This window comes from Aspergillus sydowii (assembly GCF_001890705.1).
Source record: "Aspergillus sydowii CBS 593.65 unplaced genomic scaffold ASPSYscaffold_3, whole genome shotgun sequence".
Taxonomy (NCBI): domain Eukaryota; kingdom Fungi; phylum Ascomycota; class Eurotiomycetes; order Eurotiales; family Aspergillaceae; genus Aspergillus; species Aspergillus sydowii.
This window is the reverse complement of record NW_024467861.1, coordinates 2,188,048-2,212,119: the sequence shown is the minus strand read 5'-3', so window position 1 is coordinate 2,212,119 and position 24,072 is coordinate 2,188,048. Positions and strand designations below refer to the sequence as shown.

Below are 24,072 nucleotides of genomic sequence, written 5' to 3'. Positions count from 1 at the left end.
CCGGCCTCGACTTCTTACCGACATATGTCGGAGAGTCGATCTGCCCTGTGGAGCATTTTCAATTAACCATTTGGTAGGTGGCCGTTTGTCTACTGCTCGAACCAAACATCAACTTCTTCACCAAATGTTTCCAGTTTTCTACGCAATTAACTGTGCCCGTGGATTCGGCCATTTCACCTATTTATTGATTATATATTTCCCCCTCCTTCTCATGTTTTGCCTTCCTGGTCTCCTGGGTCATGTCCTGGTCAAATTCTCTTTTTGCTTCACCCTTGTCGGCCTTCAAACGGCACCGGCATTGCATATGGGGCTTCACCAAACCATTCCATGAACAAAGCCGTCACTCGAATGTGCCTGGTGGTGCTGTTTGTATTCCTGCATGTCTTCAACCATTGTCCACGCCACTGAGACCGGTTCGAATATTTAAACCCCCCTCCCCCCCTGGCCTTTTGGGCTTCCTCCTGCTTCTCGATTTACCCAACATCCCGAAGATTGCCATCCATTCTCCTTCCACTTCCCCAGGAATATCCATCGTTTTCCCCTTTCAAGCCACTGCCCTTTCTTCATAGTCTTTACCATGGAGAACCTCGATCAGATCAACAAGCTTGAGGGCGGTCTCCGTCACCTTCGTCTTCGTGATGCTAACGCCGAGTCAAAGTACTCCGTTCCCGTCGAATTTGTACCTCGTCCTGGCTTCAACCCAACTGGCAAGGAAATTGAAGTCTTGATGAACTCATATAGGGTTACTTCATTCCCTACCAAGACGGTGTATCAGTATAGTGTGAGTACTGATAGGTCCCGAATCACTTAAGCGTGGTCTATCGAGAAACCCTTATGCTAACTTGACCTAGGTCCTTATTGGATCTGGTGCGGAGAAGAGCATTATCAACAAGAAAGTCTGGAATTCCAAAGCCAGGAAGGAGCGTCTAAAGAACTTCATCTATGATGGATTCAGTCTTGCATGGTAAGTGCCCCGCACAATAACCTCGGTCATACACTGATTCGTTATATAGGAGTCTTAATAGTTACCCAAATGGGATCAATGTCTTGGTTGATCTCGACGCCGAACAGAACAGACCCCCGGGAAAATCCCCCAATCAATTCCGTTTGGTTGTCTCCCCAACAAAAACCGTCAACATGGCCGTTTTGCACTCCTGGTTGACCGGTGAGACATCCTACACGGATGTAATTAACGAATCGATGTGTAAGTAGTTTGCTCCACCCCGAAACATAGTGTCTTGCTAATAATTATCTCAGCTTTCTTGGACCACCTTGTACGCGAGCACCCTGCCAGCCAGTTCCTCGCAATCAAGCGGTCTTACTTCAACCCCAATGGCGAGAACAGAGATATCGGTGGCGGCGTCCTAGCCTTCAAGGGCGTTTACCAAGCCCTGAAACCGGCTTCGGTAAGTACCTGTTACAAAATGTGATCGGATAGATTTAACTAAAGTTAACTTAGGGCCGTTCCCTCATCGTCAATGTAGACGTTTCGAACTCATGCTTTTGGGCTCGTACTTCTCTCATGGGTGCCACACAGGCAATCATAGATGCGCGCGATCCTCAACATCTCACACACCTTTTGCGGCACATTTCTCAGGAGGGTGGCCGACGCGAGAGTCCTCACTTCCACGAAGTTTCTCGTCGTATCGCAAAGCTTCAAGTCCGGCCACATTACCCAGGCTGCCCCGTTGCAGGAACCGATTTCACGGTCAGGGGCCTCATCAACTGCAACGCAAGGGAATGGAAAATTGATGTCAGGGATCCTGCAACTGGAACCTCCGAGCAAATGAGCATTGAAGCATACTTCAGGAGAAAATACAACCTTATCCTCGACCACTGGGATCTTCCTTTGGTGGAGCTGACCAAGAAAGGTGTCGTTTACCCACTGGAACTCCTGACCATTCACGGTCTGAACCGTTACTTGTGGAAACTCAATGAATATCAGACATCGAACATGATCAAATATGCTGCTGCTCGTCCGGCAGATCGCTTGAGATCTGTCGAGAATTCCAAGAGAATGCTCAACCACCCCAATGATCCCGTCCTGAAGGCCTTTGGATTCCAGGTTGGTGATACTATGATTCGTACAAAGGCACGTCTTCTCCCTGCCCCCGATATTGAATTCGGCGGGAAACAGCGCGTCAACCCAGGTACCGCCGGACGCTGGGACCTAAGGGGGAAAAAATTCTACCAACCTAACAAGGCACCCATTATTTCCTGGGGCGTTGGGTTCTTCCCTGGTAGGCGCAACGCGATCGACAAAGAACAAGTCGATGACTTTGTGAAACTCATGAAAAGTACATACGTTGGTCATGGAGGCAAATTTAGTGTCGACCCTGTTGTTGTTCTACTAAGGGAAGACATTGGTGAGGCTGTTAAGAAGCTTTACAACGCAACCGGTGTCCATTTCCAGACAGACCCACAGCTCCTCGTTGTTATTGTCCCCGACAAGAATTCGTTTACTTATGCTCGAATCAAAAAATCTTGTGATTGTCGTTGGGGAGTCCCATCCCAGGTTCTTCAGTCTGCGCATGTGCTCAAGAAGAACCCGCAATACGTCTCCAACGTATTGATGAAAATCAATGCTAAGCTCGGAGGCACCACTGCTCGCGCTATTCCAAAGATTAAGGAGGCATCTCTGAGGCCTCGGTCCATGATTATCGGTGCCGATGTTACTCATACGCCCCAGGGTGTGTGGCTCCCCTCGCTATGCGCAATGTCTGTCTGCATGGACCAGTTTGGCGGCCGGTATTGGGGCGCATGTGAGGCCAACGGAGAAAAGGCTGAAATGATAGCCCGCACAAACCTGGAGGCCATGCTCACACCGCTTCTTCGGGAATGGATGTCGACTGTCGGTGGCGGTAGGCCACCAGATAATGTTTACTATTTCCGCGATGGTGTTTCCGAGGGCGAATTCGAGCATGTCCTGCAACGGGAAGTTCAAGATATGAAGTCAGTCTTTATGCAGTTGACTGATAACCAATGGAAGGGAAAACTCACCGTAGTGATTGCGAACAAGCGTCACCATTTCCGGGCTTTTCCTAGGCCTAATGATCGAAACGCTGCCGACAGGAACGGTAACCCTCTGCCCGGTACCCTTATTGCACGGGACGTTACCAGTCCCCACAACTGGGACTTCCTCTTGTATTCGCACATTGCTCTGCAGGGTACCTCACGACCAGTCCACTACCATGTTATTCTAGACGAGATGAAACACCGCCCTCAGGAGCTTGAGAATATGATCCATGATCATTGTTATCAATACATGCGCTCCACAACTTCGGTTTCCTTGTGTAAGTTCTATCCCCAATTTGCGCTGTATGCTCTTTTTATCCTAACCGGATAAATAGTTCCCGCTGTTTACTATGCTCATCTTATTGCAACTCGGGCCCGTCATCATGACAATGCTCCCGCGAGCTCTGGTCCTCAGAGCGGTCCCGAAGTCCCACTGAACAACCCTAAACCGGAGAAGCGGGTCATTGACCAGAGACTTCTGCCAATGCATGGAACTAGTAACCGTCTGCCCTTCAGCATGTGGTACATTTAATCTCTTAGTCTTGATGTGTGGGCAGAACTCAACTCTGCAGAAGTATAGTTTTCTCCTGCTCGTTAGAGTGAGAGTTCCATTTTGAACCCCCCCTTTTTTTTCATCTTCTTCGTCTGGTCCGTTTCCTCATTCAGAAGATCGGACGTTTCATTCAGGTCTTCTTTTTAAGAGTGTTTAGCTTTTTTTCCCTTTCAGTTAGCAAGGACATTTTGTATCTCGGGACGGTCGTCGCCTAGAAACCGGACAAGCCCAAAGGCGTCTGAGGCTGGTTTTGACGATCGGAAAGTGCGCCGAAATCGTTTTGTACCTGAGGATGAACTTAGCATAGTTCAATGCCACCCAAATATATCGTCCGAAGTTATACAGTAGCTTATTAGTAGCGCCTGTTCAATCCAAAATGCTAGATGCGCATGCGGTTACAGAGCTATTTCCCCAACGTTCGGCAGATTCTATATAAACCAGCAAAACGAGACTGGGGGACACTTGTCAGTAGTAGTAGGAAGGCTCATCGATTCAGGGAAATTTCTTTACTATCATCCCACAGAACCATCTTTCATCAAAAAAAGTAAGAAGGAGGGGGGTGAAGAAAAAAAGAAAGGGAAACGCGTAAGAAGGAAGTAAATCGTGTCCAAACAGGACAGCTCGAAAAAGACACCCCGGAACTAAGGTCACAATTCCATTCACAGCAGGAGATCGATCCAGCTCGTTCCAATCTGCCCTGACCATTGAGGTTGGAATTGGGTCGCTGAGATACTGTATGCATGCGAGAGAGCGGGAAACGTACACGGCTGGGTATCGGATAAAGGCGGCGCAGTTTGAAGAACTACGGGGGAGCGAATTGAAGAACGGGTTATGGGATTCCAATACGAAGGTGGAAGTGTGAAGTGACGGGAGGATATATAATATACGAGGGGTATCTGGCTGTCGCTGTGCTGCATCTTCAGCGTGGACAAGATTCTAGTCGGAAGGAAACAGTGCACGAGTTTAATGAAAGGAAAAGAGAGGGATATAAACAATGATATCAATGTTAAGGGTTTCTGCGGTATAGTATAAAGAAGAATAACAAGATCGAAGGGCCGAGTTGCGGCACCACAGGGGCATCTAGATAAAGGGCGAATATAAAATAGACAACAGAACAGGAGAAATAAGACACAGTCGACGAAAGTATAGGTAAGTAGGTAGTGTAGAGAAGACAAAGAAATGAAGAAAAGGGAAATCGGAAAGCAATCCACTCCATCTGTTCTACAATAATATAAATCAATTGCTGCAATTTGGGAAGCAGCAGTTCCATACCAAATGGGCCAATGATTACCAGGTTCTATCCCTTGATCACATATCCATCATGCCGCGTCACCTGCAGTTCCATTGGTCAAAGGCGCTGTACTGTCGTTCTCTTTGACCTGGTCAGCGTTGACAGTAGAGTCGTTACCCTCAGCAACGTTGGCATCTGAATTTTCAACTCCAGCTTTACCATTGGTGAGGTACGTAGAAGAAGCACCCTCGGACTTCACGTTTGAAGTCTTCGCACCATCAGTGCCTGCTGGGGTCCCGTCCTCGCCAAGGGCGTCGGCAACCCCCATGGCCACTCCACTATTCTTCTTGATCTTCTTCTTATTAGGCTCTGAAGGCCCGGACTTGTTCGCACTAGCTCCAGGAGCCGAGGGCGGCAGTGGTCGCTTTTGCGGGCTAGTAGTCGGACCGGGAAGATTAGAAGGCGGTGGAATTTTACCAGAGGCAGGGAGACGCGGCCGAGCAGCTGTTGGGCGTTGCTTCGGTGGTAATTCAAGGTCTTCGACCAGTGGTTCGCTGTTGTGAGCCTGTAATTTCGCGTTGAAGAAGGCCTGCACCAAGCCAATTTGCGATGATACATTCTCAGACGTGATGCGCGGATACGAGGGAGGAGGCGTAAATACTGTAACAGATTGGGAGGTACTGTCGGAGGCTTGTTAGCACCGCGAACTTATTAAAAGACGAGATGAGACGGCTTTACCTTGTATTTTGTGACTGAGCGGCGTTGTACATCCTGTTTTGAAGAAGATGCAGTGGTACGCTGAGCGTGGCCAATCCAAACTCCTTGTCCAGCCCCAATTCTTTGAAACCGAAGAAATCTTCATCAATATCTTCGGCGAAGTCTCCCCCGACGAATTGTTCACTACCGTCTGCAAATGCCATGGAGCCATCTTCCCCGCCGTCTTGCAAGACAGGCCGAAGGAGCTCAGAAAGAAGAGAGCGCAAACGATCATGGGCGGTCACAAGTTTCGTACCCAAACGTTCAACATCATCCTTGATATAAGACTCTAGGCCCTCGATATCAATCCCCACAGAGGACAGCGTGTGGAGCATCATTTCCGGCTCGGTGTAAGCCCGCTTCCACTGCGGCGACGGCGTTGCTTCTGCTGAGTCTGCAACGGGAACTTTTGGCGCTTCCATGTAGGTTTTCAGAGTCTCGCCAATCTTTTGGAAGAAGTCGGAGGCCATGTCCGTCGCGGCATCGAGAGCCGATGGCTGATATTCTTCGAATCCGGTATGGTAAAAAACCTTTGCCACTGAACGCTGCAGTGCTGCCTTGCAAACCCATGGAGCAATTACCGGTCCGTTGTCGTTCATAACATGGGGCTCGGCATCCTGCTCAACAAATGGTTCCGGTTGATATTTTTGGAACTGATTTTGGTACATCTGCTAAGAATCAGTCATACGTTCCATATCGATCATATCTTTGCCGGGGGTTACCTGAGATTGTAGTTGCATCTGCTTGACAATGCCAACTTTCGAGCAAATTTTTCTGGTTTCTTGCATCTGCCTCATGTTCGCATCCATCTTGCGGGAAAGCTTGCTATCCGGCTGCATAAACGATCCTTTAGGTAGTATCTTCAAGAACTCTTCCGTCGTATCCACTAGATTTCCTTCACTGTCTTCCCTCCATAGCAAATGTGGGGGGAGGTCAGGGATACCAGACATGACATCGTAATAGTCAGGAATCACTTTGTCCTCCTCAACCTCAATCCCCTCAGCAAGGGTCTCACTGGTGGCGTTCTGTTCCATTGCTTTTGACCCAGGCTCATTCTGCTTCTCTCCTTCTGTGGAAATTTGCTGCTGGCTCCTGAGCCACCTTCTCATGCCTGCTTTAGTTCGAAGAAGAGCTGGCTCGTCCGAGTTGAGTTTATCACCTTTAAAAAGACGATGTCTTTCCGCAGCAATAAGTGCTCGGTCTTTCTTTGTGACCTGCTTCCAAACTTTGTATTCTGGGTCTGCAAGCTCAATACCAGGCGTGGCCAAGGCACTGAGTGCAGTAGTTGGCGTCGCTAGGCCTTCAAGATCCATGCTATCATCCTGTCCTCCTGATGTGGCTGGAACAGCCCCAGCCGGGTCAGAGGGCGTCTGCGTTCCGGGTGGTGGTGTCGCAAAACCATTCTGAATCCCTTCCATGGGAATATCGGAGTCGGAACGTACAGGCGCTGGAGGTTGGGAGGCAGAGCCGGTAGGAGGTTCAGATCCGCTTGGGGTGTTTGGAGCTGGCGCTGTGCCCTTCTTGGATGATTTCCCGGGGGCTTTTCGACCTCTTGATGACATGATAGGCTCATCATCGCTTTCATCGCCGCCATCAAGTTCAGCAAGCTGAAGCCGTCGTTCTTCTGCCTCAACCTCCGCGCGATCTCGGATAACAATTTCGGGAATGAGAGGCACAAGTTTTTCGGTTTCCTTCTTCATGTGAATGGCATGCTTCCGTAGGAAGTGCTCCGGATTCACGTTGTACTTCAGACAGTTCGACCAGATGAGGTTTAGGTCATCTACAAACTCCTGTTTCGATTTGTACTGAAGAGCCTTGAGTTTCTTCGTCATTGTTCCGAGGTCCATTGGGTGTTTGATGACTAGAAATAGAGTTAATACATGGCGTCAAAACGAAACCGGACAAGGACAGCCTTACCTGCGTAGTAATCCGGGGCATCGCGCTTGTTAACGCGGGTCAGGAAAGCTGAAGAATGCTCGGTCATCGCTTTCAGTTCGCTCAGGACTTTCTCGGCAGCTTCGTAGAGTTCTTCCTGGCCGATCTTGTCTTCGCTAGCCCATTTACTGCGGTTTTTGCGAACTTCGCTCATCAGACTGCGGAGTTCCGCATCAGAAGCCTGAACCATCGTACGCTTCATATCAATCCTTGCGATCAAGTTTTTCAAGGTCAAACTCGACGCGCCGAGGTTGGCAGCACTCAATGAGCCGTAGCCGGTTGAGCCTGAAGTTTCGTTATTACCAGCATTTGCCTGGCCGGACATTTCAGCCTCCACTTGTCTTTCGGATTCTTCCAAGCGTTGTTGATCCAACATCGCATCTCTATCGTTCTCCAAAGTGTAAAATAGTGTGTGAAAGCTTCTTTTGGCTGCCTCCTCGGTAGCCTTCTTATCTTCCTCCAGCTTCTTCCGGATATCTTCCAAGCTCTCTTTCTTTGGTTCCTTTGTGCCCTCTGCGCCTGTAGATACTGAGGTGCTCGGCGGCCCTGGCGACGGTATCGCATTCGGCTGCTGAGCAGGGGCGGAAACCTTTGACGGGGGAGGCGACGCAGCCTCCGCTTCATCGTCGTCTTCGTCGTAGTCATCATAGTCGTCATCATCTAGCTTTCTCGCGGGTTTTTTGGGAGGCGCGGGAACGGGCACCGGTTCGTCGGCGCGTTGGTCCTGAGCTTCAGCCCCATCGGGCACGGCGACAGCATCATCAGACGTGTCTTCAAATGATTTTTCACCCGAAAATAGGCTATTTATTTTCGCCTCGGTGCGATTATACAAGTCGCGGAATATGGCGATGCGTGGATCTTCCTCCAAAGCAGTGTCGGCCTCCGATATCAAATTGCCCGCGTGAGAGCCATCGGCATCGACTGAACCGCGCATCTGAGGCGTTTTGGGTCCGGAAAATGATTTCGAATAGCCATTGGAAGTCCGCGCATCAAGCAGATTATCAGGAGGTCGAAGATGACCCGGAGGAAACCAGGCGTTGTGGTGTCCGAGCGACATGCTCGCTCCAAAACCCCGGTTCTGGGGCGGGCGAGGGGGCTCGCTTCTCCACGGTTATGATCAGGTTCGAGTAGTAAACAACGAGGGGTTCTGGGAAGTATAAAAATACATAGAGACAAAGTTCAGAGCACAGAGAAACGAGGGACGATGTCTCCAGGGCCCTAGAAGATGAAGCGGGCGCGGATTTGGATGGCAAAGACACGGGCACCTGTACCAGGTTCTCTGCGCGAACGGATGAGGTGAAGTCAGGTCGGAGCCGTGACCAGCTGCACGGTCGCCGAGTTTTAGACCAACCGTGCAGTTTTGGGAGCAGCAGCTTCCAAATAGAACAAAACAGGTGCAAAATAAAATAATAAAATATCTTCCATAAGCTATTCTTCTTCTAACAGAGCAGCTATACTCAGATCCAGCTTTCACCTTGCTAAATGCTGATCTATTGTCATTGAAACTGGTATTACTTTTTGAATGAAACCGGCATAATTATTCATGCACTGTTATCCAACCCTGTATAAATGCACATGACGTGAGCCAACATCAGGCAGGCGTTATTAGAGCTTCAATCAAGCGTTCGGGCCCCAGGCTGTCATCATAGTCCTCCGCAACAACCACTTGGTCTGATTTCGCCATGCGTATTCGATATCCCTTCGCGGGTATGTAATTTCTTTAGGCGTCCTTTCTAATCCCAGCGATCCGGTACTGTCGCGGTTTCTACGAGCTCTCGTGGATGCATTCGCGCAAATTAGGCTTCAGCTATGCTAACTATTGCTCATGCACAGGCGCCTTCGTCTTCCTCTTGATTCTATCGGCGTACATAGGCCTTCTTCCTCACAGCGACTCCTCATCTGTGCCATCGCAACTTCAGCCAAATGACAAGGTCCTCCATGTCGTCACTTTCTTCCTGCTCTCCCTCATCTTCTACTGGATCCCCGACACCACCCGCCGACGCACACTCCACCTAACCCTCATCGTCTGCACTCTCGCCCTGGGAGTTGGGTCTGAGATAGTTCAAGGCATCCTCCCGAACGGTCGCTCCTTCGATCCGTTCGACCTCCTAGCCAACATTGTCGGAAGTCTGGGCGCCGTCGGCCTATGCACCTGGTATCATCGCCGCATGTTAGAGCGACGACGCAAGTCTCGATTTGGATCCATGGGCGATGGTGGTGACGACGATGTCGAGCTGGGCATGGGCCCGGGCCATCGCGACGAGGAAGGATTAGAACCCCAAGAGTCCGGCGTTATGAATCTAGAGCAGGAGGTTGATAATTGGGACGAGAACGCCGTCGATAACTGGGACACAGAGGATGGTGAAGACCCTAATCATCCAAATGTGGGGACTTCTACCGATAGGGAGGACCAGAAAGTGCCCGTCGAAGGCGGGAAGAGAAGCGACTAGGTCAGCTTTCATCATGACCTTTAACCATAGTCACCTCATCTTAACATGTATGGAGCTTCTCCGAGGAGGAACAAGACACTTTCACGTCACGATTGAGCTCATCTCGTTCGTATTCCGTCCTCACGACTGATTAAATGTTACGCGCCTAGCGTAACCACGATTCCACACGATACGTAGTCTCCTCGACGAAGAAATGTTACTCCTGTTATGATATAACTTGCTCAACTTGACTCTCTACAGCTTTCGCTGCAGAGTCCCCATGTGTGCTTTGTTGGCCGTTATGTATAGTCGGGTCTGATTTACCTTCTCTATGATTTCCCAGCGTATAAATAGGTCTCAAAAGGAGTTTTTGCTGTGGGTTTTGCATCCTCTCCTTGTCTATCATTATCGTGGTTATTCTAGATTAGTTACTAAGTACAATTTAGTAATAATAGAATGTTTAAAACGACAGAGGCCTCGGCTTTAGCTTCGTTTATATATATAGCATACAGCTCGAGGTCTCCTTGACCCACCAAATTCCACCCCTGATCCGCAACTGCTGCCGAACAAAGGTACCTAGGTAGAGCTGGAGAGGTAAAGAAAGGTCTCCCATAAACGGCCAGGGTATCGTCGTGTTGCTGCTTAGATTATCATGGGTTTCTCAAAGGACTGAAGCAACTGGACCGGGCTAGGTACACTATACAGATAGAGAGAGAGGGACTACCTCGCTCAGCCCATCCTAAAATTGACACCAAGTATGATACACCAATTCTAAGGCTAACGCAGGGGGGGGTTTAACAGAAACGACATGCAAGAATCTAATCCAGGATCCGCGAAGCTTCCCGAGGATTGGCAAGAGGAAAGAACATCAAAGAAAGGGTGCAATCGCGGTACAGGTATTTGAACAGGGTAGCGAGCAATGCAAAGTCAGTCACGCGGAGGAAAAGTCAATAACTCAGGGCAATGTATGCAAATTAGGAATTCATGGCTAGTCATAATAACGGATTAAAAGCAAAGATGTAGAATACGTCAGGGGCATTAGATGTTGGTTAGGAGTTAGGCCAACGACCACCATCGGCAAGCAGTTAAGACTGTGTTTCCTCGTTGTCAGGCTGCCCTGGGGTCTCCGTATCAGAGTCGTACTCCGTCGGCTGCAATTCAGGTTTAGGGGCAGGCAGATAGGTATCCTCGTCGGACAATTTGGCAATTTTGGCAGACCTGGTATCGGATTTCTGACGACTGATACCGTAATTCTTTTCCAGAATGAGGTCGGCTTGTTCTCGCAAGACTTCGTATATGAAAACCAATTGCATCTCGTTATACACCATCATCATCCGTTGTTCACGCAGTTGGTTCACTGCCTCGAATACAGGGTCTATTTCTTCGTCAGTGGCCTTTAGAAGTTCGCCTGATTCGAGTTCTTGTAGGAGATGGTCGAGTGCGATAAAAGTACCCGTCCTCCCAACACCAGCACTACAGTGAACAATTCGCGGATTCTGTGGGGAAGAAGATTTGGACGCTGACAGTTCTATCAACTGGAGAAGCGCATCGCGGTCTTCACCAACGGGTTTAGAATAGTCTGCCCAGCCGGCAAAGAGAAAATGCCATACGGTCTTGGATTCGGAGCCTAGTGTGAGCTCAAGTTTTCGAATCTCGGAACGGCACTCTGTGTTCCATTCGCTCTCCAGGAGAGTGATTTGACCAAACGCGCCTTCATCCTCCGTTTGGTCTTCACCACCATCCACGAAAGGATCGTTATTGTCCCATCGTAGGAGCATCGATGGGTTTTCAAGACTGACCGGGAAATATTGGGCGCACTTCTCACGACCCGATTCCATCGTCTGCGTAAGCATAACAATCACTGCCACATCATCGGTCTCGTGGAAAACCATATGCCAGAAGTGATAGAGGTCGTCCAGCCTGGGTCCCTGTGGTATATTTAGCAACCTTTTCTCGATTTCAGACCATGGTTGCCATTTACCTGCGTAGCGATGTATCTTCTCTCCTCCAGCGAGACCGAGTCTTTGAGCAATATGGGTGATGCGTTGATAAAATCACATTCGCCTTCTGGGACCCGAAGATGTATGCGAGAATTAGCCCACGCTTGTACGTTCGCATATCTGTTTCTAGCCTTGACTTCGGGGTCGGCCTCCAACGCCCAACGATGCGAAGGATCATTAGCTTGGGTCGCTTCCAGGATTCGAGTCCGCTGCATCCACTCTAAATCTTCAAATTTATGGTGGATATCTAGATGTGAAAGTAAACGATTAGCCTCGCGAACTTCTGTGGTGGTAGAGCGGGCATGGGTCGTGTCCCGTGAAACAGAGGGCGAACCAACCTAAGACCGACTGCCGCAAGAAGGGCGGGACGAGTTCATTATCCGCCATCTCGAGTTGAGGGTTGTCATCTTCCGGTCCATCTATTATCTCAGCCCCTTCCTCGTTGTCCGGATGTGAGCGCTTGGTGGCCTGGACGCTCGTATCGATTTTAATGTTGGGATGTGCCATTTTGGCGGCAGCGATCCTTTGGAAGGCACGAACCTTGCCCAGGACGCCGCGCGCCTTTTTGGTGACCCGCTTCCGCTTCGAGACAAGCTTTTGAGAGTCGCTGTGGAAGCTGGGTGTATCGGGAGATGGTGAGCGGGATGTTGGAGCTGTGAAAGTCTGCCCCTCCGAGGCGCCGGGCGGATCGACAGCGGCGCCGTTCGGGGGTTGTGACAGGGATGATATCTGTAGCGTCGACAGATCGAGACAGCTGTGGGCGCTGCTCCTCGGCGTAGTTTGCTCGGCCAGATTTTTGGTTCGCTCGGGAATATTAGAAAGAGAGAGGTTTTTCGTTTTGATTATGTCGTTATTGTACGTTTCGTAGAGAGGAAATCGCACACTTTCGCGGAGCGCACGGGGTAGTAAAGAGTTCGCTGCAAGTAATAATTGAATAGTAGCAAGTGGCACTGGCAAAATTATGCTTAAAATTCTCTCAAGCAGCACGCGACACCCCACGCCGGAATATTGGCATGGGAACAAAAGTAGGCCTCTGGTCGAAGAAAATGAAGGGCAGAAGATGCTGGAAAGTCGAATTCAGGAGCAACTTCTACATTAATATAAAAATAATAATAATAAGAACCCACTACAGGAGAAAATGGTCCAAACCAAGGTAGATGATGCTGGGAAACAAAGCTTTAAAATAGGAAATATGAACACGGAGCTTTTTCTGAAGGAGATTTTATGGCACTTATGATTATCATTATCAAGATCATCAGTACCACCAACTATTGATTGATGATCACTTGGGGAGACTAATTGTGATGTAATCTGCCTGGCCAGAAAAAGACCAACGGGTTCAACAATAATGGAAGACATATGTAGAAGGTAGGTAGGTAGGTATAGAGTAAAGCTGTCTTGAAACTGAGTTTGTCTCAATTTCTCCGAAAGTCAAACAATATGTATAGTATCAGAGGTAGCTATCCATAGAGGCCCTCACAAGTGATTTTGTGCATATTTTCTTCACGGCTTGTACAGTTGCTTATTATAATTGGCCAGAATTGATAACTTCTTGTGCCGGATCCGAGATTGCTGACAAACCTACTTTGTCATCCATTCCAACCTTAAGGCAGTAAGGCTGAGCCACCCGCCGCTTTGAACCCCAGACTTCTAACCCAAGCTCACAGACGTCTCCTGGCCTCATCATCATTCATCAGACTATAGCCGGCTTAATCCATGCCGCTAAAGATTTGAACCAAGTATAACCACCTGTTCAGTATGGTTTTTAATCGATTTCTCTTGCATTCATTCGAGGTAAGCGGAGACCCCGAGCAGCACCCCAGAATAACTGCGAATCCGCTTCGATTAAGCATGGCTGACGAGGTATTGAATATAGATTTGGTTAACAACTCGGGTATGCAAAACCTGATCCGCCACACTTACTTCCGATCCTGGTACTCACTTCTTTCCAGTTGCTGACCAGTCCAATATTTCGTCGCATGGTGGGTAGGGTGCATGGAAAGGTTCAACGGCTGAGACATGGCACGCCGCCGCAAGAGATGGGCGGGACTCATATAGAAAACACCGGTATGCTTGTGTTAAACTGGGAGTTATCACGGACCGGATAAGTGCTAACTCAGTTATACAATTCTAGGCTCTACCCAACAGTTTCTGAAGTACTTCAGGGAGGAGATAAAAGACCAATTCAAGGGGAAGAAGCCCCCAAAAAACCAGTGATATCCGTCATTCTGCGCCCTCGGATTCTATATATGACGTCGCTCTTGTTTCTTATTGATACCCAGCCTTCACATGAGGCTTGCAGTTATCTTTCGTTCTTTCGTCCAGCTGCCCGAGGACCCTAGCGACATACAATTGGAATGGATATGGACATGGTAGCTGGTTAAAAAAGCCTAACTTAAATGCTCATCACCCCAGTGATGTTTAGCTGGGTTTTGAATAGCCGCTGTTGGACGTTTTTCTTTTGATTGCTGCATTATACCTTGACAGATGTAACGACTCTTTATCCACACGCTGGAAGCCGCTAGCATAGGCTCGATTCGCAGCGTCGGGGCCTTGTGCCTAACCTCCGAACAGCTATCAGCCTTTCACGGAAGAGACTCGGTGTATGGTCCTATGGATCTTACAGTGGGACGAAAAGAGGGTACCCTCAGTCCCTCATCAGTTTCACCCGGCTTCCCGGCATATCTCAGTCCTGTCGAGTGTCGGTGTCGACTCTTACTCCATATAGAACGTACATGTTCTTATCCAGCTCTACTCCGGACTTTTCGGAGCCCGTGCGCAATTTACCAACTCCCAAGTTCACAACGACCAACAGGGGTTTCGCATCAGTATAGAAGCCGCCACTTGTCCGAGTCCCTGAACTCCGTCTGAGCCGCTATTTCGGAACACACGCAAATTTTGTAATGCGGTTCGAAAATGCGTTTTGAGTAAGCGTTGTCTGCCGATCAACGTCTCACTTCAACGCACCGAGCAGTGGGTGGATGGAGCATGTTCGATTATTCATAGTTTGAGATAGACTATCAACCACGGAGTATGTATTTATGGTAGCCGGATAGGAACAATAACTATTCCCCTGTGGATAGAGCTCACGTTTTAAAGGCGACTGGCTCTCGGTGTTGCTCGCGTTATGTTCAATATTGCCCATATGCACGAAGGAACATGGCACAACGTGGCCTGGGCCTGATATCCGCTTTAAGCGTTTCTATAGTTCGAAAAGCCCGGCTGCAACGGCACGCCGATCAATTAGGGATCTGGGGATTGCCCCTTAATATGAAATAACCATGATCCTGATCGGACATTTGACTGGCTGTATAGGCCACGTCGCTGCGACAGCTGATACTATTATTGCCTTCAGAGCTCAAGCCTCCAGAGCTGTTCATTTGAGCCGAGTCCAAGTTCGATTACGGGCGAACCGACGAGATCTCGACCATGGATCCACGCCAAATTCAGAGATTGAATGGTGCCACTCTGCTTACAATGCTTGCGAGCCCTCGATAATCTTGCAATGGATGAGCGAATCAGAGCTCGGGTGTGCCTTCTTTCAGACTTTCACTCCTTTGACCGGAGCAGAGAAATCCACGGCCCGGTCCTCCATGTGACTGCTTAAAATAGTATCAGAACTGTGAGGCGGCATTACTTAGATCTTCCACTTCTGGCTGAGAAAGACAATATACTTGATGGAACGTTCGCGTTTGATCGGCAGGGTTGCAATGAAGGATGGAGAACGATACACCTGACTGCTGGGCGCCTCTGACAAGACGAAAGCTGGTAGCCGCCAGTTGCGGACTTTGGATGGTGTTTTCTGACAGCTGACAAACATGGCTGTCGAGACACTGCCCCCGAGGCCAGGAGAATGTCTCACGCGACGAGTGCTGAATGGTCACAAAGGCTCTTAGTGCGGCGCTAGTCACAGACCGGCCCCATAATTCGGACTCAAAGAGACAGCAAAAACTAAAAAGCAATAAAAAGTGCCCACAGAAAGAGTCTAGTGCGGTCTTGGACTTTATGCAGAGCGCATTATTTCCCAACCGAGGAGCCCAGGCCGGGACCCGGCCACTTAGACTCAAGCTGAGGCTGGCTAATCATCCACTAAATGCCGTTGAGGTTTAGGGCTTTTTCCCGCCCTTTGCGTTGTCTCCGTGACTTCCAGACTCTGACACTCTCGCCCATTCTGACGCCGTCCTTTTATCCTTTCGCTCCCGTTTTCGATCCCACGCTCTTTACGATCGTTTCAATAAAATCTTCACCTTGATACTGCGTCCACGTTGTCCGTCGAGGCAGTTGTCGTTCGTTACACACACACCTCGCTTCCTCCCTTGCCTACCCGCCTCCTACCCCCCTCAGGCCGACCATCATTTAGCCCTCCGTTTCCTCGCCACAAGTGTTCAGAGACGAGACTTGGTTCATTTAATCAACTTCCATCATATTTCATTTTTTGCCCCGATCGCTCGATCACACCTGATCCGGATTATCGATTGCGAACATCTGAGTAGCCCGTCATGCGCGTCACGGCTCTCCCAATCTTCCTTTACTCGTTGTCCCTCGTGGCTGTGGTAGCAGGTCAAAGTGCACAAGTCACAGACACGGGCCTGTCAGACATCACGGACGCTCTGCCCACGCCCACCGAAACATCCGCGACAGATACAAATAGTGACGCATCTACCACTGAAACTGAAGACCCTACTTCGACGTCCACGGAGGAGCCGACATCGACCCCAAGTGCAACGTCCACCTCAGACGAAGAAGACACTTCCACCACTACGACGGAAGACCCTACGACAACAACGGATGATCCCACTTCAACCGCTGATGACAGCACCACTACTGCTGACCCCACCACCACTACCACTAGCGCGTCCAACGACGATGAGCCATCCACAACCAAGACTCCCACTGTGAGCACAATCACAACAACACAGACCATTAATGGAACCCCAGTTCCTACCACATTCACTAGCACAGATGCCGCTAGTGAATCTACCCAGTCTCCTGGGTTGAGCGGATCTTCTTCTGACGATTCTGATTCCGGCCTTGACTCAAGCCAGAAAAAGATCATCATCGGTGTTGTCGTGGGTGTCGGTGGTGCGATCTTGATCGGTGCCATCGGTGTTGTTGTCTGGAGAATCCGTGCCCGGAGACGTGCTGCTGGAGAGGACGACGCTACCGATCTTATGAGTGGCACTGCTGTCGGCTCTGGTGTCCGCGAGAAGGCTCCCAGCCCTGCTGCTGGTGGCACTCCATTCAGGTCCACGCTTGACCAGTACCACAACCCCGGCCCCGTTAACGCTGCGTCAAACTTCTAAGTTGAGCCGAAATAATCCCGATAGCCCACGGTTATCACCATAAATATCGTTGCATGATTATTCGGTTTTCATACCACATATCATCGACTTGTATAAAGTCTGTACGATTATGACGCAGTTAACATTTGACGGTTTGGGGCGAGGAATTGCTGGATTTTTTTTTCCTTCCCTCCGTTTTGATTTGCTCTTTTTTTAGCAGTTTCCCCATCGCTTATAGACCATGTCGTTCCTTCACATAAAACACACTCCTTTACCATGATTTTTGTCTAGCATTTATGGTTGGTCACCATCTTTGATTCCCCCTCTCGACGCATCCACCTTCTGAAAATCCCGTGAGCTTAGTGATTTCTGCACTTCTTTATATTCTTAGTCTGCATTGGCAGGCCATGGCTTGCTAATTCCCAGGCGGAATAGCATATTCACCAATTCGAGTCAAACTATGTATTTAATCTCAACAGAAGTATACTAGCACTTATCTGATCAATCGAACCTGGTTTTCTAGTCGTCAGATGTCCTGAACGGTGTAGACCCGACTCTATTCCTGCACTAATAATAAGCACCTAGTAGACCAGGGTCCTAATCATGAAACAAGAAGACGAAAGTTCCCCACTCCAGGCACGGAAGGATTCTCTACCCCCTGCAAAGCCTTATATTAACAGTTCGTCACGCGTGTTCGTCCACGCAAGAGCTGTTAGTTATTTATTTATTCAACCCGTCTTTCTGCTCCTACTCGCCGCCGCAAGTTGCAGACCAAGTCCCTCGACAGCGGCTCAAGAACCCCCATCAAACGCTCCCTACAAATCATCCAACCCCGTCAATAACTTCACGTTACTCAAGCCTGAAACACGGCCTCGGCAGCGATGACGACGCCTTCGATAATCAAGTTCATCCTTGCGCACCTGTGGATCACGCCCGCGTTCCTTGCGTTGGCATTCGATCCACTGGGCATCGTGTATGATGTCGCAAAGCCAAATCCACATCTGGCCCGGCGCGTATGTACCTAGACGATACCTCCCTCATCCGTGTCTTTCGCTGGACAGTCGTGGGTCTGGATGGCTGCTGATGGCAACGCATTGAATTAGGCGGGAACGTTGGGTATAAATATACCAGCGGTAAGTTTTTCTTTACCTTGTTTGAGATCGCCATCTCCAGTTGCAGTCGTGAGAGTCACGCTGATATGCCTCGTAGATTACCAAAACTGGAGACTCGGAGAGACCTTATAGTGTAGACGGAAATTCATTTGTGAGTGCTTGAGTCTGTTAGAGCCTGTCACTCTATAGAGTAGACGGTTGCTATCAGAGAAGGCAGAACTATACCCAGTATACTTACTGAGCGACTTCTTATAACAGACGGATTATGAATCTGCGGCCCAGAGAAGGTATACTATACATTCCACGACCATACCAGACCTAATATAAACTTTTTGGGATAAAGCTAACTGTCCTCTTTCGAAAAGCTGCGATATTCAATTCGACGTTTGTCAGAGGGTGACATTTCCCTTGATTGAACTGAAGCAAGGATGGTCGGCTAACGGAATTCATGACTAGGCTGCCAACACGGATAGCTCAGTATCATTCTCACTTGGGGATTGTCAGAGCCAGCAAAGTATGTTTCCTCTCCATAAAAAACGATCTATTAAGTTAAGCGTTCTAACTTCGTGTGGGTAGATGATTGTCGAGCTGACCCACCAGCTGTGGAGGATGAAAACGCCTCGATGACTGTTGCCTCAGATGATAATTCAGATTCAACGGAATCGGATACGGCAAATTCAGACACAGATAGTCCAGGGCCAACGGGTTCAGAAACAACCGAGTCTCAGACAACGGATTCAAACACCGCAGAGTCTGTTGCAACAACAGACTCTGGCACAACGGAGTCAGATACGGCGAAGCCAAACCCAAACGGATCAGAGCCTGGGCCAATTCTTGTATCACAGACTGTGCTTCCGTACGATTCTGAATTTGATCTTCTCTGCGATCTTTAATTGATTGTCTTTGACTTTAATTGGATGGTTTCTGACTTATGGCCTGAGGAATGCGATATATCCTAGTATAGTTTAGCGTGCACGTGGCAGCGCGTCCTTTTGCAGATTCCCCAAAACGCGACTACACCGTAGAGACTCGAGTCCAGCCACATCGTCGCGGTCTACGTTATCACTCCATTTCTCCCTTAAGTACAGTGACTTGGACACTAAACTATATGAACGGGAATATTATCTGAAACGGACTATTGTATTGCCATTATATTTTAGTCGTTTTCTCGACTTTCGTCGCGAATTCCGAGTCGAGTCTCAACGCCGCGACACCTACAATACAAGTCAACCAAAGACAAAACAAACCAACTTAATATCCTAATAAACCGTCATGTTTGCTGCACTCTCGCCAATGCAGCAACACGCCCCCGATTCCTTCAGCTACCCCTGGACACCTACTCATTCATCCCCGCTCTCCCCGCGCAGAGCAACCTCGTTATCTTTCAAAACCACTCCACCGACGAACCAACCGCAGTTCCAAGCCCCGGCGTCAATATTTGCATTTACGCCCTCGCCATCGCCGTCTCACAATAAATCCGAACCCGTAAATATCTTCTCGCGTTTACAAAGCCCCAATGCCGATGCCGATGCCAACGCCAGCATCTCACCAACGCCAGCCCCAACAACATATGCAACCCGCTACGCATCCACGATCTCCAACCCCCTCAATGCCCACTCCACAAAACGCACCTTCACATCATCAACCTCGCCGCGCGCACGCTCTGTCCGGCGCAACGCATTCCTCAACCGTGTCAAGCAGGACCGCGAAAGTGGACGGTTCGAGGCGCGTGCAGAGCGGTTAGCCTACCTTGAGGATATTGCAGAACATAAGGAGTGGGTTGAGAACATGAGGAGGAGAGCGGATGAGATTCAGTCTAAGTTTGGNCTGGGTATCGAAGAGACGGAGAGAGAAGGGGAACACTCAGATGGTGGTAGGTGCTTTCTTCTCTCTTGTCATGAGTTTTTGCCACAAAATAGGTATAACTGACCATATTTTCCAATAGATGAAGCAGAAATCCAAGCTTTAGATGAGTACCTCGAGCAAGAGCACGCCATGGAAATGGAGCTGCTTGAGCGGATGGAAAATGTTGGGCACGCTCCACGTGCGGATGTGCCGAAGCAAAATGACGCGGCTTCGTCCTTCAGCGACGAGGAATACGATGATATCTTTATGGACCTAGTGAACCACAATGCCCCTGAGGATATGGATATGTCTAGTTAAGGTGTTATTCTATTGTCTGTCCTGTTTTTGTTTCGTGAATACTCGGCGCTCGGGAAAGGCTGCATACACAAGGCGTTCAGGGATGACTAGCGGTTTGGTATATGGGTTGTACGATGCATTTTATTGTTTGAGTACATATTTGCGCTCTATTCATACGGCGATTTTCCAGGTCAAGGATTTCTTCCAGGAAGATTTAGCGCACGCAAACAGGTGTGGAGTAAATAAGGGTATCAGCATGTATATGTAAAAAGATGCCAGGAATCAAATCAAGTCGAATATCAGAGTATCATATGATGCGGTAGCCCAGTTGGAGCAGAAGCTTCATGAAAAGAGATCGCAAAGCCATGACGGATGTTTTGAGATAGGTATGATATTATATAGATAACTTGGGTCGATTATTGCTGCGGACAGTCAGGAACACCGCCACCCTTGAGATCATCCATCCAAGGATTGGCGACGAGTTCGTCTGGTGGATTACCGGCAGCTTGCATCTAAGCGCTTGTTAGCATCGGTTTCCCGCATTTGGATTGGTAGAACATACAGCCTGCATTTTCTCCCACACATACTCGCGACACTTCGGATCCTCATCCGTATATCCCGGTTCTTCAAACTTCTTCACAATCTGGCTCACTAACTCGGCTTGATTCTCATAGCGTTCCATATCGGGCCCGTTAACTTTTCCCTTGCCCTTATTGTCTTGGATCCAGGGTCCAAATTTCGTGTCGAGTTCCTTCATCGGCTCGTATAGCATATCCTTGTTAGACAGTTGCTCCATCATTCCCATGAAAATCTTGGTAATATCACCCTCATCACCGCCAGATCCCTCGCCGCCTGCTTCCATGGCCTTGAGGAGTTGCGCTACGAGATCGTCCGTGTTGTCTTCCGACGCTGCCGCCGTTGCCTTATCACCTGATTCTTTCATCCGGTTTATTGTCCGTTGGATTGCATCATTGAATGACTCGGGACCAGCTCCGGCTTCATTTCCTGGTTCTGTCGTTGCTGCTGCTGCTGCCGCAGCGGCGGCGGCGGCAGCGGCTCCGGTAGACGATGACGACGAGTCCTGTCCCTGTCCCTGGCCCTTCCCCTTCTCGCCCTCCTCCCCCGCCATTACATCCGCTAAAAGCTGTTTGATGAAGTCACCTGGAGCGATCCCGCTATCCTCTAATTGCTTTGTGAAAGCGTCGGCACCCTGGTCAATGGTGTTTTCGAAGCCCTGTGGGTCGGAGGCGCCGGATTGCTGGGCTGCTTGGCCCATCATCTTTGCCATATCCTTCTCAAGTTGACTCATGAAGGCGAACTCATCGACATCTTGGGCCCCGGGGGGTGCGGCGGCGTTGGGGGTGGGGGGTTGCGGTGCGGGGGTCTCTGTCTGGGCTTTTGGTTTGAAGTCATCAAGAACCTCTATGAAAGATAATATTAGTTTATTTGGTCAGGTCTGTGAACTGATCATTGTCGATGATCTAATTGTGTTCTGTCAGGCAACCCACCGTCCAATTCGTCAAAGTCTGATTCATCGTCCGAGTCATCATTGGCCGACGCCTTTGGTTGTTGCTGTGTGGACTCGGGTTTTGGCGTTTCTGTAGAGACGGGAGTAGATACCGTCTCCTGGGTCTTTTCCTCGGTCTGCGGCGTTGTACTTGTTTGTTGTGGTGTCTGTTCAGGGGGAGGTTGTGAGTCGCCCGCGGTGGCAGGCGGTGCAGATGAAGATGCCATGATGCGAGAACGGAAAAGAAGCGGCGAGCTGAACGCCCGATCGACAAATCAAAAGCACAGACAAAAGTAAGTCTGACGATAATAATATGCTAGCTAGGGAGGAAAGAAGAATAACGGGAGTGTTGAGCAGCTTGAGCTTGTTTGAGGACGCTGATTGTGCCCAGAGCATTATTTCATGTGAATCGGCTGTGGATTTGGCGGGGAAAACCGACACCGACAGCCGCGGTTGCAAGCAATGGCATCCTGTCTTCGCCTTCCATTTAACCATCTTGCCTCACTCAGTTAATTATCGACGAATACTCGACTACGATACTTTACGGTAGTAATGAGGTCTTGGGATATCGACTGAGGGTCTGGAAGAATCTGGGCCATAAACCGAATGCAATGTAATCTTCGATCGCATTGACCGGATTGGCCCTATCATCAATCCGTCCATTCTGGCCCCAGTCAAGCACGGATAAGATTCGCTTGGATTGGAACGAATGTCCAGGCTTAATTCGTGCTCCGCAGCGAGAACAGGCCATCGATGACACAGGGCCGGGGTTGCCGATGATGTCGACTGCCGCCTAGTGTAGTATTATTATTGAGGCTGTCCGCGTGATGGTACATTGCTTTTGTTGGATCTCGTCGGTGTCAGAGAGGAGGTTAGTTTGATCGGAGCTCTCCTGGACAACGAAACAATCATGGAGATGGGTCTCCCCCAGAGTCAGACGGGCCTCGCCGATCAGCCAACAGGATTTAGATGCGTCTACTTTTCGTTTTGCTGCATGTTTGCTTGTTCTAGCCTGCTCCACGGAGGGGGCGGGCGTCTCTGTTTACACTTCTGCGGTGTCAAAGTATGGTAAGCTAAGAACTTGGTATTAGACTCAAAGGTGAGGGTTCTCTGCCACAAGGCAATCGAGGGTCAGCGAGTCGTCGTTGAAGGTGAGCGAGTGGATTTGGCCGGAAAATGGCCTGAGAAAGGGGGCAAAAAGGAGAATTGGACGGTGATGGGCCTGACGACCTCCGGGTCGTCGTTTCCCGGCATCGCCAGTAACCAGTTACAGAAAACTCTGCAAGGCTGACCACTTCTCCGCGGCTTGTCTTCGATCGCCCCCTTCAGATCCGGGAATGGTCCTTTTATTATTTGCAGTAGATTTATATCACCTCGCACTCTGAGAGCTTCCTTTGGAAGCCTGAGGTGAAGGGCAATTGTTCTTCACACGTCCCAAATGCTATGATTCCATCGCTTGTTGACAGGCACGACCGTCAGTCCATGGCCTCTCCACTCGTTGCCCGGATGGGGAAACACATCGCATCGGCGAAGGTGGCGGACGGGCCGCCAGAGGTCACGACACCGGCGACTGGTGGCCACGAGTTGACCACTGGCGGCGCTTCGCCTCCCTGGGCTTGGGGCGGATCTTCGGCTGGGTCGTGTCTGAGTCTGAGTCTGACTGACCTCGTCGTGGGAGTGGATCTTGGTTGCCGTGCCCGAGAGCAAAAGAAGCGAGGAGACAGGCCTGTCGCAAATTCGCAACTTTCGTTACGAGGGCCCCTCACGCCTAACTAACCCGTAGTGGTGGGATGGGGATGCCAGATCATGCCGTCCGCCGGGTCCCAGGGGAGTTCATAGTCAGATCCCGTCAACAAGCGAGAGAAGAAAATACCAAGACCCGAGAGCCAATATAGAGCCAATACTATTGAGAGCCATAGAAGAAGAAATCATCGTCCGTCGGGTCCCATGAATTTCCTTCCAGTCCAACGGTTAAGAGAAAATCAAGTAGAGCAGATCCCTGGATTTTAATTAAATAGCATTCATGGCGACCCCTCTTTAAAAAAAAGAAAAAGAAAAGGCGAGTCTGGGATTCTCCACGAGGACAAGGCGAACTTTTCCTTTTCTCTTC

General features: G+C 49.5%; 8 protein-coding genes across 8 annotated transcripts; 5 read left to right on the top strand and 3 right to left on the bottom strand.

The window, feature by feature from the left end:
* Window positions 1-577: 577 nt before the first annotated feature.
* Window positions 578-3,547, top strand: ASPSYDRAFT_148201 (putative eukaryotic translation initiation factor eIF-2C4; the record flags this gene model as incomplete). Its single annotated transcript, XM_040841793.1, has 6 exons — window positions 578-781; window positions 852-964; window positions 1,014-1,204; window positions 1,258-1,406; window positions 1,460-3,293; window positions 3,351-3,547. The coding sequence occupies 6 exons, from the start codon at window positions 578-580 to the stop codon at window positions 3,545-3,547; spliced, it is 2,688 nt and encodes an 895-aa protein (XP_040704954.1).
* An 846-nt stretch (window positions 3,548-4,393) lies between these two features.
* On the bottom strand, window positions 4,394-8,957 carry ASPSYDRAFT_43034 (SAGA histone acetyltransferase complex subunit SPT7). Its single transcript, XM_040846581.1, has 4 exons — window positions 7,473-8,957; window positions 6,278-7,416; window positions 5,538-6,223; window positions 4,394-5,479 (listed from the first exon to the last, which is right to left on the bottom strand). The coding sequence occupies exons 1-4, from the start codon at window positions 8,545-8,547 to the stop codon at window positions 4,888-4,890; spliced, it is 3,492 nt and encodes a 1,163-aa protein (XP_040704953.1). The 5' UTR covers window positions 8,548-8,957; the 3' UTR covers window positions 4,394-4,887.
* A 313-nt stretch (window positions 8,958-9,270) lies between these two features.
* Window positions 9,271-10,140, top strand: ASPSYDRAFT_43033 (VanZ family protein; the record flags this gene model as incomplete). Its single annotated transcript, XM_040846580.1, has 1 exon — window positions 9,271-10,140. A coding segment is annotated over one exon (670 nt), but the record flags the coding sequence as incomplete, so codon positions are not given.
* Window positions 10,141-11,004: 864 nt separating this feature from the next.
* On the bottom strand, window positions 11,005-12,934 carry ptpB (tyrosine protein phosphatase PTP1; the record flags this gene model as incomplete). The annotated part of the gene is made up of 4 exons (XM_040849228.1): window positions 11,005-11,847; window positions 11,901-12,166; window positions 12,258-12,723; window positions 12,914-12,934. 4 exons carry the CDS (start codon window positions 12,932-12,934, stop codon window positions 11,005-11,007), a joined length of 1,596 nt encoding a protein of 531 aa, XP_040704951.1.
* A 3,290-nt stretch (window positions 12,935-16,224) lies between these two features.
* Window positions 16,225-17,682, top strand: midA (putative cell wall protein). Its single transcript, XM_040851000.1, has 2 exons — window positions 16,225-17,500; window positions 17,560-17,682. Exon 1 carries the CDS (start codon window positions 16,419-16,421, stop codon window positions 17,220-17,222), a length of 804 nt encoding a protein of 267 aa, XP_040704950.1. The 5' UTR covers window positions 16,225-16,418; the 3' UTR covers window positions 17,223-17,500; window positions 17,560-17,682.
* Window positions 17,663-19,396, top strand: ASPSYDRAFT_794100 (uncharacterized protein). Its single transcript, XM_040850999.1, has 7 exons — window positions 17,663-18,214; window positions 18,305-18,334; window positions 18,411-18,464; window positions 18,572-18,600; window positions 18,679-18,709; window positions 18,770-18,827; window positions 18,890-19,396. The coding sequence occupies exons 1-7, from the start codon at window positions 18,083-18,085 to the stop codon at window positions 19,204-19,206; spliced, it is 651 nt and encodes a 216-aa protein (XP_040704949.1). The 5' UTR covers window positions 17,663-18,082; the 3' UTR covers window positions 19,207-19,396.
* On the top strand, window positions 19,397-20,727 carry ASPSYDRAFT_793796 (uncharacterized protein). The gene is made up of 2 exons (XM_040850996.1): window positions 19,397-20,186; window positions 20,259-20,727. The coding sequence occupies exons 1-2, from the start codon at window positions 19,586-19,588 to the stop codon at window positions 20,474-20,476; spliced, it is 819 nt and encodes a 272-aa protein (XP_040704948.1). The 5' UTR covers window positions 19,397-19,585; the 3' UTR covers window positions 20,477-20,727.
* On the bottom strand, window positions 20,557-22,346 carry pex19 (putative peroxisomal membrane protein receptor Pex19). Its single transcript, XM_040850997.1, has 3 exons — window positions 21,964-22,346; window positions 21,018-21,877; window positions 20,557-20,967 (listed from the first exon to the last, which is right to left on the bottom strand). Exons 1-3 carry the CDS (start codon window positions 22,187-22,189, stop codon window positions 20,872-20,874), a joined length of 1,182 nt encoding a protein of 393 aa, XP_040704947.1. The 5' UTR covers window positions 22,190-22,346; the 3' UTR covers window positions 20,557-20,871.
* Between the last annotated feature and the right edge of the window lie 1,726 nt (window positions 22,347-24,072).